Below are 12,710 nucleotides of genomic sequence, written 5' to 3'. Positions count from 1 at the left end.
TTTAAAACTTTTAAATTTTAATATAAATAGGGAGTTTTTTTTTATAACTTAAATTACTTAATATCATAAAAAAATCTTTAAAAAAATTAACCTAACCTTTTTTCGGGTTGGACCTTTTATTTTAGTGATTGAGTCATGTTCAAGCTCAATCAAGTCCAATCCAACTCGATCCATTGCTATCCCTAGTCCTAGGTCGTTATATTCTTCTATTAATTGCTATTATTATAATTGTGCTTTTACAATTATAACTGCATGAATTTTTTTTTGGGAAAAAAATTACATTTTGTGCCTAATTTAAAATTTTTTTCAGATATACTTTGATATAATTCATCTAAAGATCATCTTGAAAATTTGCTCCAAGAATAAATTATAGAGATATTTTTAATTGGCCATCCTTAAGAGCAATGAAATAAAAAAATTTTACTCCCAAAATATATATGGTGACAATGACTAAGTTAAGCTAAGGAATAATTTTAAAAAATTTATTCTTTGCAATAACTAATCAATAAAAGATTAAAGAAGAAATATTAAGCAACTTCTGTCCATTTTATTCTAAATCCAAAAACCGCAAAATCCTTGTTTTGCCAGTTAACTCTTAATGACGGGTTAACAAAATAAAGTACGATAGTACATAAATCAAATGAGGATATTATCATTTTCCCACCAAAGGTATTCTGACACATCATGTTAGTATCACGGTTTGGTAAAATCATCAGTTTACCACCAAACGTTTAAACTGTTAGTATTTTTCCACCATTCCGTTAAAACTCAGTTAATATGTAATAGAAAATTCATAAAGGTCAATTTTACCCCTGGAACGTAAAAAATGATTTTGCCCTTTAAGAAGGAAGAACAACAAATGATGATTAATTATAAAATTCATAAAAGGTTAATTATATGGTCTTTTAAAAGGTCAATTTTACAAAATTCATAAAGGGTAATTTTTACCCTTTAAGAAGGAAGAACAACAAATGATGATTTAATTACAAAATTCATAAAAGGTTAATTACATTATCTTTTAAAAGGTCAATTTTACAAAATTCATAAAAGGGTAATTTTTGCCCTTTAAGAAGGAAGAACAACAAATGATGTTTTAATTACAAAATTCATAAAAGATTAATTACATGGTCATTTACGCTCCAGGGGTAAAATTGACATTTTATAAATTTTTCGTTACATATTAACTGAGTTTTAACAGAATGGTGAAAAAATACTAACAGTTTAAACGTTTGATGGTAAACTGATGGTTTTACCAAACTGTAGTACTGATATGATGTGTCAGAATACCTTTGGTGGTCAAGTGATAATATCCGAATCAAATAAAATCATAGGTATGCGTGAAAATGTGACAAGGTATATCGTTATTTATAATAGTATAAAATCACAGGGGACCCGCTGTTATTATTTCTTATCAAATTACATTTCATTGGAGTTTAACATAAATGAGTTATAAACTACACAATCGGTGACTCACCCGCTCAACTCAAACAATCGTTGCCTTCACCGAACGACTTCAATGGCGGCTAAGTCTCAAAACCCCCAAAACCCTTTTGCTTGATACCCACGTATATTCTTTTGGGAACTTATATGGCCGCTATTATTACTTAAAAATCTCACCTTTCATATCTTTATCACTTTTGTCCATTTTCTAATCTTTTATTAACATGGCTTCTTCAAATCCTGAGACTGAATCTAACAATGGCTCTTCGATTGCAAAAGAGCCAGAAAAGCCGCAAATTGAGGCTTTTAGAATGCCCACAATGGAGGAGATGCGCGCCCAAGAAGTTTGGAACAACTGTGCTGTTCGCAGTGTTGCCAGCGGAGTCATGGGTGAGAAAGATCAATAGATATTAATCACGTTCAGTAGATTTGTAATGATTTGTTTCTTTGATTTTGGTTTCAGTTGCTGTTTGATATTAGTTCATCTTAATTTTGTTTTCAACTTATATCCTGAGGGTATTCACAATTTATGCTGGAAAAGATTACAACTTTAAATAAGTTATTTTCTATGTATTTACACGTAATGGTTTCTTTGAAGCTTCAAATTTTCTATTTTTATTTCTTCGGGAGTCTATGCTGCATTGCTGCTGCAGGGTTTTGGCTTTTAAGCGTTTGGAGTGCAATCAATTGATGAGTTTATTTCATTGTTGGTTGTGTTGTCGTTTGTTTGTAGGTGGGGGGCTCGGGCTTATGATGGGTATGTTTCTTGGTGCATTGGATAATCCTATAATGCAAGAGGAAATGACTGGCAGACAGCAATTTATGTATACTATGAGGCAGATGGGGCAAAGGAGCTGGAGTTCAGCCAAAGCATTTGCAGTTATGGGCTTGATCTTCTCGGCTGCTGAGTGTGTTGTTGAGAAGGTAATTGGAGATTCATATATTATCACAAGTTAAATGACTTTGCTATAGGAACTTATGTTGTGTAACTCTTGTTAAGGCACGGGCAAAACATGATACCACCAATACAGTTGTAGCTGGGTGTGTAACTGGAGGTACAATATCGGCAAAAGGTAATAATTCCATTGCTTTCATCTCATATCCAATATATGAAGTGCATATGGGCTTGCAAAAAATGTTTAGAATACAACTTCATCTTATCAAGAGTACACAATAAGTGTTCATTGCACATGAAGTTTGATGCAGTTGTATAGAGTGGCTATTTCGTTTATGATCAATTTCTTCATTCAAGAATTTGGTTGTGGGTTGGATATGCTAATGGTTTATTCATTTCTATGAATGCCCATTCTTAATATTTGTGTTTATTTATCTAGATATATGATAAATCTGCTTTTCCTTCTCATAGTCTTATTAACAACTGCTTTGTTATATCCTTGTGAGTAATTGAAATTGGAAGACATTGTTTTTCAGTGGGTTGGTGCAATTTTTGTATACTCAAGCCATGTAGTTGTGTTATAGGAACTTCTACCCTGGGCACAAAAGTATACATATCTATCAACTGAAATGGAGAATGCAAATTTCTAAATTCTAACTGTATGGCTAGTTGTTAGTAACTTATAATGACTACGAGAGCTTGCTAGTTTTTACATTAGGCGTGATTCCTCTTCTGATGTTTGGTCTAATTTAGTGAAACCCTTGGCATCTTAGTGGCTGGTGTTCCATTGTTTAGCATTTTACTGTCTTTGTGGCCATGATAATCAACCTACAGGAGCACAATAGACAATTAGGCTTAGTTAGTAAGGAGATCTAATTTTACGTACAAACCATAGATAAGATCCTTGTGGTCATGACTTCATTGCTCGGTACTTATTAGTCAAACCGGGTTACTTACCTGAAATTTTTATATTTGATGGCTGGTGTTGATCAAACTGTATTCAGGAGATGAGAACTGTAAAAAGGAGTATAATGTTTCTTTCATGGGGCAAGACGAAGCATGAAATATTAGATTCAACTATTTTTTTTTTTTTTTTCCTTAACGATTTCATAGCAATAGTCGGAAAAAGTGTAACGTGATAAGCTACGACTTGGTTATTCTGCTTTTGGTTATTGGTTTCCTGTCACAGTTTACTAAATTTTGATGTTTTTGGACACGTCTCGGAAAAGCAAATGATGGATGTGGTCTCTTGAATGTCATCCAACTTTTCCGACAGAATGCTCACTGATTCTTTACTATAACTCTTGCATATATCGTTGCTGCATTCCTGGTGATTCAGGTTTTGTGACTGTGACTGGTGTTCATGTGAAATGATATGATTAAAAAAATGAGTTCTTATGCCATACTTTGTAGATATACTCTTGCTAGCTTGGTAGACTATGGAATGATTATCATTGTTCTCCCAAATGGCAGATAACTATATAATGTACATTATGACAACATACACATTCATATTTCTGGTCTTACATATCTATTCACTATCCCACTTTTTATGTGGAAAAATTAAATCAAATGCTTATAAGGGTAGTTTTAATGTTTACAGATGCCAACAATGAAATCATCATGCTCCTTGGCTTTTGTTATTCTTCATAATTGTCATCATGCTGTTATTCTTCATAATTATCATCGTGCTCCTTAGCGTATCCCTTCTTATGTTTGTAGGCGGCCCAAAAGCAGCTTGTGCTGGTTGTGCTGGCTTCGCAGCATTCTCAGTACTGATAGAGAAGTTCTTGGACAGACATACTTGATTGGCAATGAATCCTTCTCCAGTTTTGAAGAAGATCAATTTTTTCGGAAGACTTTAATAATATTAGTGAGATTTTTAGAATTTTCTCTTTTCTTTTTCCCTTCTTCCAACCGCCCCTGATAATGAAGGGGTGCATTATATTGAACACAGCTCCATTACTGTTGTACCATTTTAATTTTTTGTCACCATACTGTCATTAGTGGAAATATATTCTCCATAGATTCAATCAGTGATGTCTATGACCTCATCCCATTTTAAATGGGTTTTATAAAATTTAAGTTCACTAGCACGGCAATTCATTAGTTTCTCTTTACGGCATTAATTTTAACTTCACTGTATTTTGATATAGATCAGGTAGTTGTCGAATAAATTAATATGAGTTCCATACGCTAAGATTTTCCATTTGGTGATTGTTGGCTAAGGTTGTAAACTTTCAGCCAAAGGGGTAGCTATTTCACCATACATACACTCACAGCTGTGAATATTGGTCAACGCTCTAGAGCAATTCAATCCAACTAAATAGAACAGGGACAGCAATTCAATCCAACTTGATACGTTCATCACGGCAGCAAATTTGAATCAGCAAAAAACCGAAAGCTTTATTGTAATTCGATAAGCAATTACAAAATCTGTTTGCAAGATGTCAACAATGAATTCCGATTACATTTCAGAAATGATTGATTGATGGTGGTCAAAACTACCCGACCACCAGCTAATTATGAAGAGTGATGCAGCTCAGCTCACTTTTGAGCCGCCTCATTATCCAGGGTTGGAGCAGAATAAAATACCACGTTGACACACTACAAATAATACAGCCAATGAAGCTAAGCCACTCTTCCTTAACTACTAAAGTGATGATCATATCCATTTCTTTTTAAAGCTAATAGCTTACACAATTTCATCACCGATAGATGTGGCCTACTAAAGCTAATTCATCTTTTTCCCATAACTTCTCTCTCCTCTCTTTCTTTCCTCTCCTCTCCTCTTTTTTTTTAATATTTCTTCGAACAAAACATACCCTTAATTCTTATACACATGCAACTATAATTAATGTCACATCAATTGATTTAACATTTTCAGTTTACTGTATATATTTTAAATAGTGTGAGAAAATAACTATCTCTGAGCATTGAAAGACTAAAAGTATAACAGCAGAGAATTTATTATCTACAATGAAAGGGAATACACCAAGTTTCATTGTAACAGTGAGAGGACTAACTTTAATGAATCTATTCAGAAAATTTTTCTAAGTGCAACTAACCTTCTTTGCAGATGATATATATGAAGAGTTTGCATAACGGTTAAAAGATATGGAGAGTGACTTTCAAAATATCATTTAGCACTTACTTATGTAAGGACTGTGTGGCTAGATAAGTATAAGAAAAAAAATTTGTTTTTGCATAGACAAACTCAATTATGTATTTTTGAAACATGACATCAAATAATTCATTGGACCAGGATCCGGTGCTGATCTGAGCAAGTCCTGAACACCGGATCAATGGCCAGCAATTACTTGGGGCCCACATAAGGCAATTGTTGGCCATTGATCCGGTGCTCAGGACTTGCTTAGATCAGCACCGGATCCGCTTCCGTAATTCATTAACAGCGGAAGCAACTGATTACAAGGAAGGCATTATGACTTCTGGGCATGCATTATTCAATCCAGACCATCGATTCGGCAGTGCTAAACAATGTGCCGCTACATTGCGCGTTCCATGATTATATTGAACTTCATGCAACCTTCCATCATTATCCAGTTAATTTCCCCCGCAGATGAGAGTTATGATAATATTATTGGTCAGTATAAGGGTGTGTTTGGTAGTTAAACATGATATGATTGAATTGAAAACCCCGTAAATGAGAGTTATGATAATATTATTGGTCAGTATAAGGGTGCGTTTGGTAGTTGAACAGGATATGATTGAATTGAAAAGAATTATAATTTATGCATAAATGTATTAATATATTATACACAAAAATAATTAATAATTATAATTTTGAATAAATAATCACAATAATAATAATAATTTATTATTATTATTATTATTAACAACAACAACAACTAAGGGCATTTTAATAACTCAAAATAATTCAACTTATTTCAATTCCAAGATAAAATAAACGCATTAATGAAATTTCAATCCATTCTCATTCTTATAACTCAAATAAACAACTTATTCTGATTCTCATTTCTCATTTTTATTCCAACTCATTTCTATTACAGTCTATTCCGATTTCAGCTCATTCCGTTTACTAACAAGTAAACGCAGCATAAAAATCATGGCAAAAGTCACACCACTACACAGCATGAAAAGAAAAGTTGTGCGAGAAAATACAATTGCTGCCAACAAAGTGACGAACCTAGTAGATAACTGACCAAGCTAATTAACCCTGCTACCGAGCACACATTCAACCAACTGATAATATGCAGATAGAGAGAATATATGATATCAAAGTTGCTTTCCGTTTATGCGTGAGAAAGCAGTACTCAACCACATAACATCGGAACCAGTATATTAATTAAGGGTCTCGTCCTACAATCACAGTTCGACCTGACAATCAACATTTAACGGAAGTAAATTGATATCAGAGGAATGTCGATGTCATTATCCTCATCATCCTCGCACGCCACAACAACATCCAGGTGCCGACGATAGGGAGGCAATTCAACTTTGGCCACTTCCCTAGCCAGATCGACAACCTTCTTGTCCATCCGCTCTTTGTGGCGAGGGAACATACTATTAAAGAGCAGGCAGCTTCCACATGAAATGCTATAAGCATTCAAACCCTTATCCTTGAGCCATTGGATAAGCTCCCTTAGGGTCGGATTGTCTTTAAGTATCCATCTGTCCCAAACAGTCCAGCTCATATCACGGTGCTTTATGACCTTTGGTGGGACTGGCTCAGCCATAGAGAACAGAGGCAAAGCTAGGTTGGCAAATGTATTTCGGTAGTCTTCCAGTTTGTGTCCTCCATCCAGAACCTTGTATAGCTCCAGGCACACAAGACCGGTAGCCATTGCAGTGGAGGTTGCAATTGCTGGAATGATCCTTCCAGCAATAAACTTGGCTTTCAGCTTGTCGACCTCAGGAATGCTATAGTTCCTTGCCCTCATGTTAGCAAGCCCAGCTATCATATCCATGTGGTAGTTTGTGTCATCATCCTGCACATCCACAAGCATGTGTATTTTAGGGAAACAAAATAACAAATTAATGTATAAAACACTAAAATACCCCAAAGTCTTTTCCTCCGCTACTCTGTTTCTAATCAGAACGATTGTCAAACAAACACAAAACACGTGGCTGGTAATCAAACAATTGCAAAATCACAAGCCAATTAAATGATGGCAAAGTTTACCATAAACCAATATAAGCTTGAATAGAAAAAAGAGCCCAAAAACACATGTATGGCAGTTGTTCTTACACAAGGATAAAAATACAAACCTTTTCGAACTGAATTGGTTTCAACCTGAACCCAGATGGCAGGTTCTTTCTGCACTGCTCTAACTTTATAATCAGATCATTAATTACCGCTGCATCATCCACAGAAGCAGTGGAGAGAGTAGTAGCCTTCTCATCCGTTAAGATTTTTGCATCTTTCTTTGGCAGAAAATCTGGTACCATCACTTTGTCAACAGCCTCAGCCAACATCTTAGGATTCTTGGTCCAATCAGGAATAGGGATGCCAAATGTCTCTGCTCGTAGTATGGAGGCTGCCATAACAAAGTGTAGGTGACTGGGATCCGCAGATGAGAACTGAAGAGGATGAGGGAATCGCTTTGGGGCAGACCAGAATGGAGCCCCAGTACTGGTAGCAGCATCTTCAGGAAATGTAAAGATCAACTGCTTCACTCGGTTGGAAAAATAATCTTCAAACCTGATCAGATAAGAATCATAATGTCACATACTGATTAAAAAATATTATAATCAATTAATTTATTAATATAAATCATCAAAGGAAGTACTTGAGACGAGCCCAGGTGATGCAGTCCTGGAATATTTCGCACTTCTCCTTGTCAAGGCACTCAAGGACACGTTCCAAGTTATCTCTAGCTTGAGCATCACCTGCATTAGCCATAGAAGTAGTGTATTCAACTGGGTTGGATAGATAGGCATTCACTTCGGCAGGAGTTTTCTCAAGCAAACCCTCAAACTCAGAACGGGCCCATGTCAAGCAATGGTCAATGTTGTGTGGGAATGAGTGCACGGTGCACATGGGTGCTTGTTTCTCGGGTGGATCTCTTGAGGCACCATAGTTTTCAGTTAAGTGAGGAATGACCATCTGAGTGTTGCATTTGGCACCTAGAGTCCCCGACTCAAGAAGTGGTTTCTGGAAATATAGGCACCTCTGATCAACATACAGTCTGGCATTAACATTGTCTAATGCATTGATCACACAAGTTATATTCTCCCAGAAGGTATCATCAAACACATTCTCTGTTTCAGGACCCACACGATTTTGCAAAGCTTCAATGTTGAGACGAGGATTTATTGATGTAGCAGCAGAAGCAGCAACAGTGGATTTGGCCTGCCCAATATTCCAATCACGGAAGAGAAACTGCCTACTAAGGTTACTCTTTTCAATTACATCATCATCAGTAATAGTTAGTTTTCCTTGATTACCACATGAAACTCCCATCAGCGCCACATTCTTTAAGAACTCACACCCAAGTGCACCAGATCCTACAATGAACACTTTAGCATCCTCCAGCTTCTTCTGGAGCTTGGCCCCAAACACAGAAATTTGTGCATCATAACGGCTATTAATTGGTTTAAATTCAGTGGAATCCAGAGGCTCGGTAGGAAGTGACTCCACAGAATCAAAATAGAAGAACTGTAGAAACAAGTAAAACAAGTTTAAAATCCAAACAACAAATTCAAAAAATACATGTCAATGGACTCCAGTGGAAAAATAGTCATAAACAAGTTAACAAATAAATTAATGGACATATGTTCTTGTGATTAAACAAAGAAGTTCTAAATTCAAGTAAGTGTGTGTGTGTGCATGACAACATGAGCAACAGATAAACAAATTGGCCTACGACTAAACTGATTGTGACAAAATTATAAGTTTGAAACCATGTTTAGTTGTACGAGTAGCAAGTATTCCAACTCTCAATAAATCTCCTGCGTAACATAATCGAAAACTAACCTGATAAAGAGGATGGAACTTTCCAGAGCATGCTTTCACAACCTCTTGTCCCACAATACCACCAAACATAGCAGCCATGGGATTTAACACTGCCCTAGCGCCAAAGGCAAAGTGCCGTAAAAGCTTTGTGTTAATATCTTCCACTCTACCATCCCCCAAGCTCTCATTAATATTGGTGGCAACAGAAATAAGTTTCTGAGCATCCTCTTCTGAACCAGCGACAGGGAAGCGGCCCAACTCAGAAACAAATTTATCTAGTGCTTGGAATGCTAAGTGTAAGGGAGGCGGGCGATCAAATTTGGAGAAATCACTCAGAAGAAAATCACCAGGATCTTCGAGTGCTTCCCTTAACGGTTTAAAATTCAACACCTTGGGCTGTTTCACCTGAGTGACAATGCCACCTTTCACATAGGTTCCATAATTGGTAGTGTCTTCTTCAAGAGTAAAAGAATATGGCCTTGCACTTTTAATCTTCCTTGGTTTTCCATCATTCAGCTCTGTCATTCCATGAACTTCAGAGAATACAACAAGGTCCCCATCCTGAAACTCAAGCCTTTCATCATCAACACAAGATACTAGCGCTGGGTTGTCATTGCTAATGGATGCAATTATACCCGTGTGTGGATCCTCTCCATCAACATCAACAACAGTAAACTCAGGACCAAAGTCACAAAACACGGAGCCAAAAAGGCCTCTAACTTCAGCTTTGATGAAGGAGATAGCTGGTTGATGATTGTGGCAAAAGTCGTCGAACTCAATGGCTTTATCAAGACTAATGTCAGTGAAGACAACAGCCTGCACCACAAGAAAGTCATAAACAATGAAACAACAGAAAACACAGACTGCAGAAACAAGGAAACAAGATTCATTTAAATTGATGAACACGCAAGCGGTATTTCTTCTAAGCTTATATCAAATTCCAGATATGAAACTTATTTGGACAATGAGTCCAGTGATTGTTCGTCTTTATCTGACTTGTCTTCATATTTGCTATAATCGTCTTAAATTTCTACTTGCATGAATTAGCTTGAAAAGGTCAATGAACTAGCGGCCAAATTCAGTTTCGTATTTGCTAATAAAAACAGTTTGTAATTCATGACCAATTTGATTGAAAATTTCACATAAAACAAATTGGAGCAAAAACAAACATGTCCTAATGGTTTTATTCATAACTCAAACATTGCTAGTGAGCAAGCAGTACAATCAACGAAGGGAGAATAACGGAGGGAAGTACCTGAAAATCAGAAAGTTGTTCTTTGGTCAATTTCGACGTTAAGGTAGAAAGGACAACTGCATTATTGAGCTCCTGCAACTTCTGAACAGAAGCAAGTGCTCTGTTCTTACCAATGTCATTATCTGAAAATACAAAATTACTCGACAAATCCCACAACTCCACCATCCCTTCATCGTGCAAGGTCACAGACTTGACACCCGCAAGAATCAGATTCTTTGCTGCAAGAAGCCAACAGTAGTATTGAAAAGGAATGAAGAATCAAAGGCTTAGTATTAGCTCAAAGGCAGTTGAAGTCAAATTAATGATGCCAGTTATAACATCCTTCTAATTCTCAAGCAACAGCAGCAACTAGAAGAAAGGCATAAAAATAAATCTAGCCCAAAGAAATTTTCAATCCCACATGCAAAGCAACGGACAATCCATGACAGATACTGAATAGACCTCAATTTCTCCAAGTAAATTTCCAATGAAGAAACCACCAAAGACAAGTTTAACATGGCCAATGCATTCTAAAGTTTTTCCACAGGCCAGAAGAAACAATTACAAACTTGAAAAACAATATTTGGACTGAAGAAATCCCACAGGAAATCATACTCAACCCGAAAAATTCTAATTCCAGCTCCAAAAGTTGTGAAGATTCTAAAAAATATCATGTAAAGACTAGACCTCATCATTTTCAGCCCAATTTTGTATGAAGGTTACCATATCAAAGATTTAAAAAAAAAAAAAAAAAAAAACATTGGGAATATCACCGCAGCAGCATTCCATAAGTCAGAACCTAAATACATGTGAAAATTACAAAAATCTAATACAATTATTATGATAAAAAGAAAGAAAAAAAATCCTACCAATTTCGGCACCAAGACCCTGCATCCCGGAGACGAGGATATTTGAAGCAAAAAGCCGCCTCATCGTCTCGCGACCATACACAGCCAGCTGTCGGCTGTGCAGATCTTCATCTATGTCTGTCTGATTTGAATTGCCCAAAGTCATGATCGGCACTTCAGCTATGCTTGCACTGATACTATGATTCTCCCCCTCCTTTCCAGTGACTACGTTGTTGCTGCTGCTGCTGCTGCTGTTGTTGTTACTATCAGCCGTGGCAGAGATCCGATGCTTCTTGGTAGCAGATGATGCGTTTGCGATTTCGATGTCGTTTTGGCTTTCTTGAGCTGCGTTTTGAGTCTCTTCGTTCACAACGACCACTCCTTCACTGGCTCTCTTTCTAGGAAGCATATAGTGCAGTAAGCTACCAAACACGACACAAAATCCCGTAAAAATTACCATTAATGCCACAAACCGAAAACTCTTTAAATTCGTGCATCTATTACCGTAATAAAGACTGTTGTTCCGATAAAAATACCCTAAAATAATCGGTAGCAAAACCAAAAACTCTAACCCTAACCCTAACTTCAATAATAATTTCATTTTTCGAACAAACAGATATTGATTCTTAGCTTTACTTAGCTCCAAATGTTTATCAAAGATTTAAAAAGACGAAGAAACGTACCGATTAGGACTGTGATTAAGAGAAGAATGGAATCTGAAAGAAAGAGAGACTCTGATTACTTTTTTTCTTATTTTTTGAATTTTTAATTCTTTTTTTTTTTTAATTTTTGTGTGTGTGCGAGTTTTTTGTTTTTTTGGACAGATTACTTGCGGCGTAAATTTTGTAATGGGTATGCGTCTGTGAGGCTTGTCAATATATAAGAATAAGAGAGAGGAGGGAGGGGTAAAAATGGATTTGCATTTTTTTTTTCCTCCCTGATGCGGTCTAGGGTTTAGAGCAGGACAGGTGCTGGTTGGCGAGATTTCTACTGAGAGAGACAATCATTTTTTCGTTTATTTTTTTGGTTTCTGCTGTTGTTTTCGCAAGAATATGGAGTGCGCTGCGAGATTTAATGGGGGGTTGATAAGAGCAGTGGGAGCACAGTAAAAACTTACCTACAAACGTCGTCGTTTTACCTCGAAAAGAATTAGTTTCTATTATTAATTTTCACGTAAGAATTATTTTAGGTGCGTGAGGTTTGGTTTCTTGCCCGCGTGTAAGTGGCGGATTGGTGGAAAGAGAGATTTTTTTTAAAAGAAGAATGAATTCCATTCAAAGATTAATAATGGCTAATAATATAAGGTCGTAAAGGCATAAATAAAACAGTTACATCTAGCTGAAGTGAAGTATAATA

General features: G+C 36.3%; 2 protein-coding genes across 3 annotated transcripts; one reads left to right on the top strand and one right to left on the bottom strand.

The window, feature by feature from the left end:
- The first annotated feature begins 1,437 nt into the window (after positions 1 to 1,437).
- On the top strand, positions 1,438 to 4,437 carry LOC18034189 (mitochondrial import inner membrane translocase subunit TIM22-4). The gene is made up of 4 exons (XM_006425077.2): positions 1,438 to 1,830; positions 2,174 to 2,364; positions 2,441 to 2,513; positions 4,058 to 4,437. The coding sequence occupies exons 1-4, from the start codon at positions 1,665 to 1,667 to the stop codon at positions 4,141 to 4,143; spliced, it is 516 nt and encodes a 171-aa protein (XP_006425140.1). The 5' UTR covers positions 1,438 to 1,664; the 3' UTR covers positions 4,144 to 4,437.
- Positions 4,438 to 6,585: 2,148 nt separating this feature from the next.
- LOC18033921 (ubiquitin-activating enzyme E1 1) lies at positions 6,586 to 12,357 on the bottom strand. 2 transcript variants are annotated; one of them, XM_006425075.2, is made up of 7 exons: positions 12,038 to 12,357; positions 11,376 to 11,776; positions 10,528 to 10,745; positions 9,294 to 10,088; positions 8,107 to 8,975; positions 7,586 to 8,018; positions 6,586 to 7,305 (listed from the first exon to the last, which is right to left on the bottom strand). In XM_006425075.2, the coding sequence occupies exons 2-7, from the start codon at positions 11,761 to 11,763 to the stop codon at positions 6,709 to 6,711; spliced, it is 3,300 nt and encodes a 1,099-aa protein (XP_006425138.1). In that variant the 5' UTR covers positions 11,764 to 11,776; positions 12,038 to 12,357; the 3' UTR covers positions 6,586 to 6,708. The 2 variants fall into 2 exon arrangements, with proteins under 2 accessions (XP_006425138.1, XP_006425139.1); XM_006425076.2 differs by lacking the exon at positions 12,038 to 12,357 and having other exon boundaries at positions 11,376 to 12,027.
- Between the last annotated feature and the right edge of the window lie 353 nt (positions 12,358 to 12,710).

Source organism: Citrus clementina, unplaced genomic scaffold (assembly GCF_000493195.1).
Source record: "Citrus clementina cultivar Clemenules unplaced genomic scaffold, Citrus_clementina_v1.0 scaffold_8, whole genome shotgun sequence".
In the NCBI taxonomy this organism is placed as follows: domain Eukaryota; kingdom Viridiplantae; phylum Streptophyta; class Magnoliopsida; order Sapindales; family Rutaceae; genus Citrus; species Citrus x clementina.
Note: the sequence above shows the minus strand (reverse complement) of the source record. Positions and strands in the feature narration are given on the sequence as shown.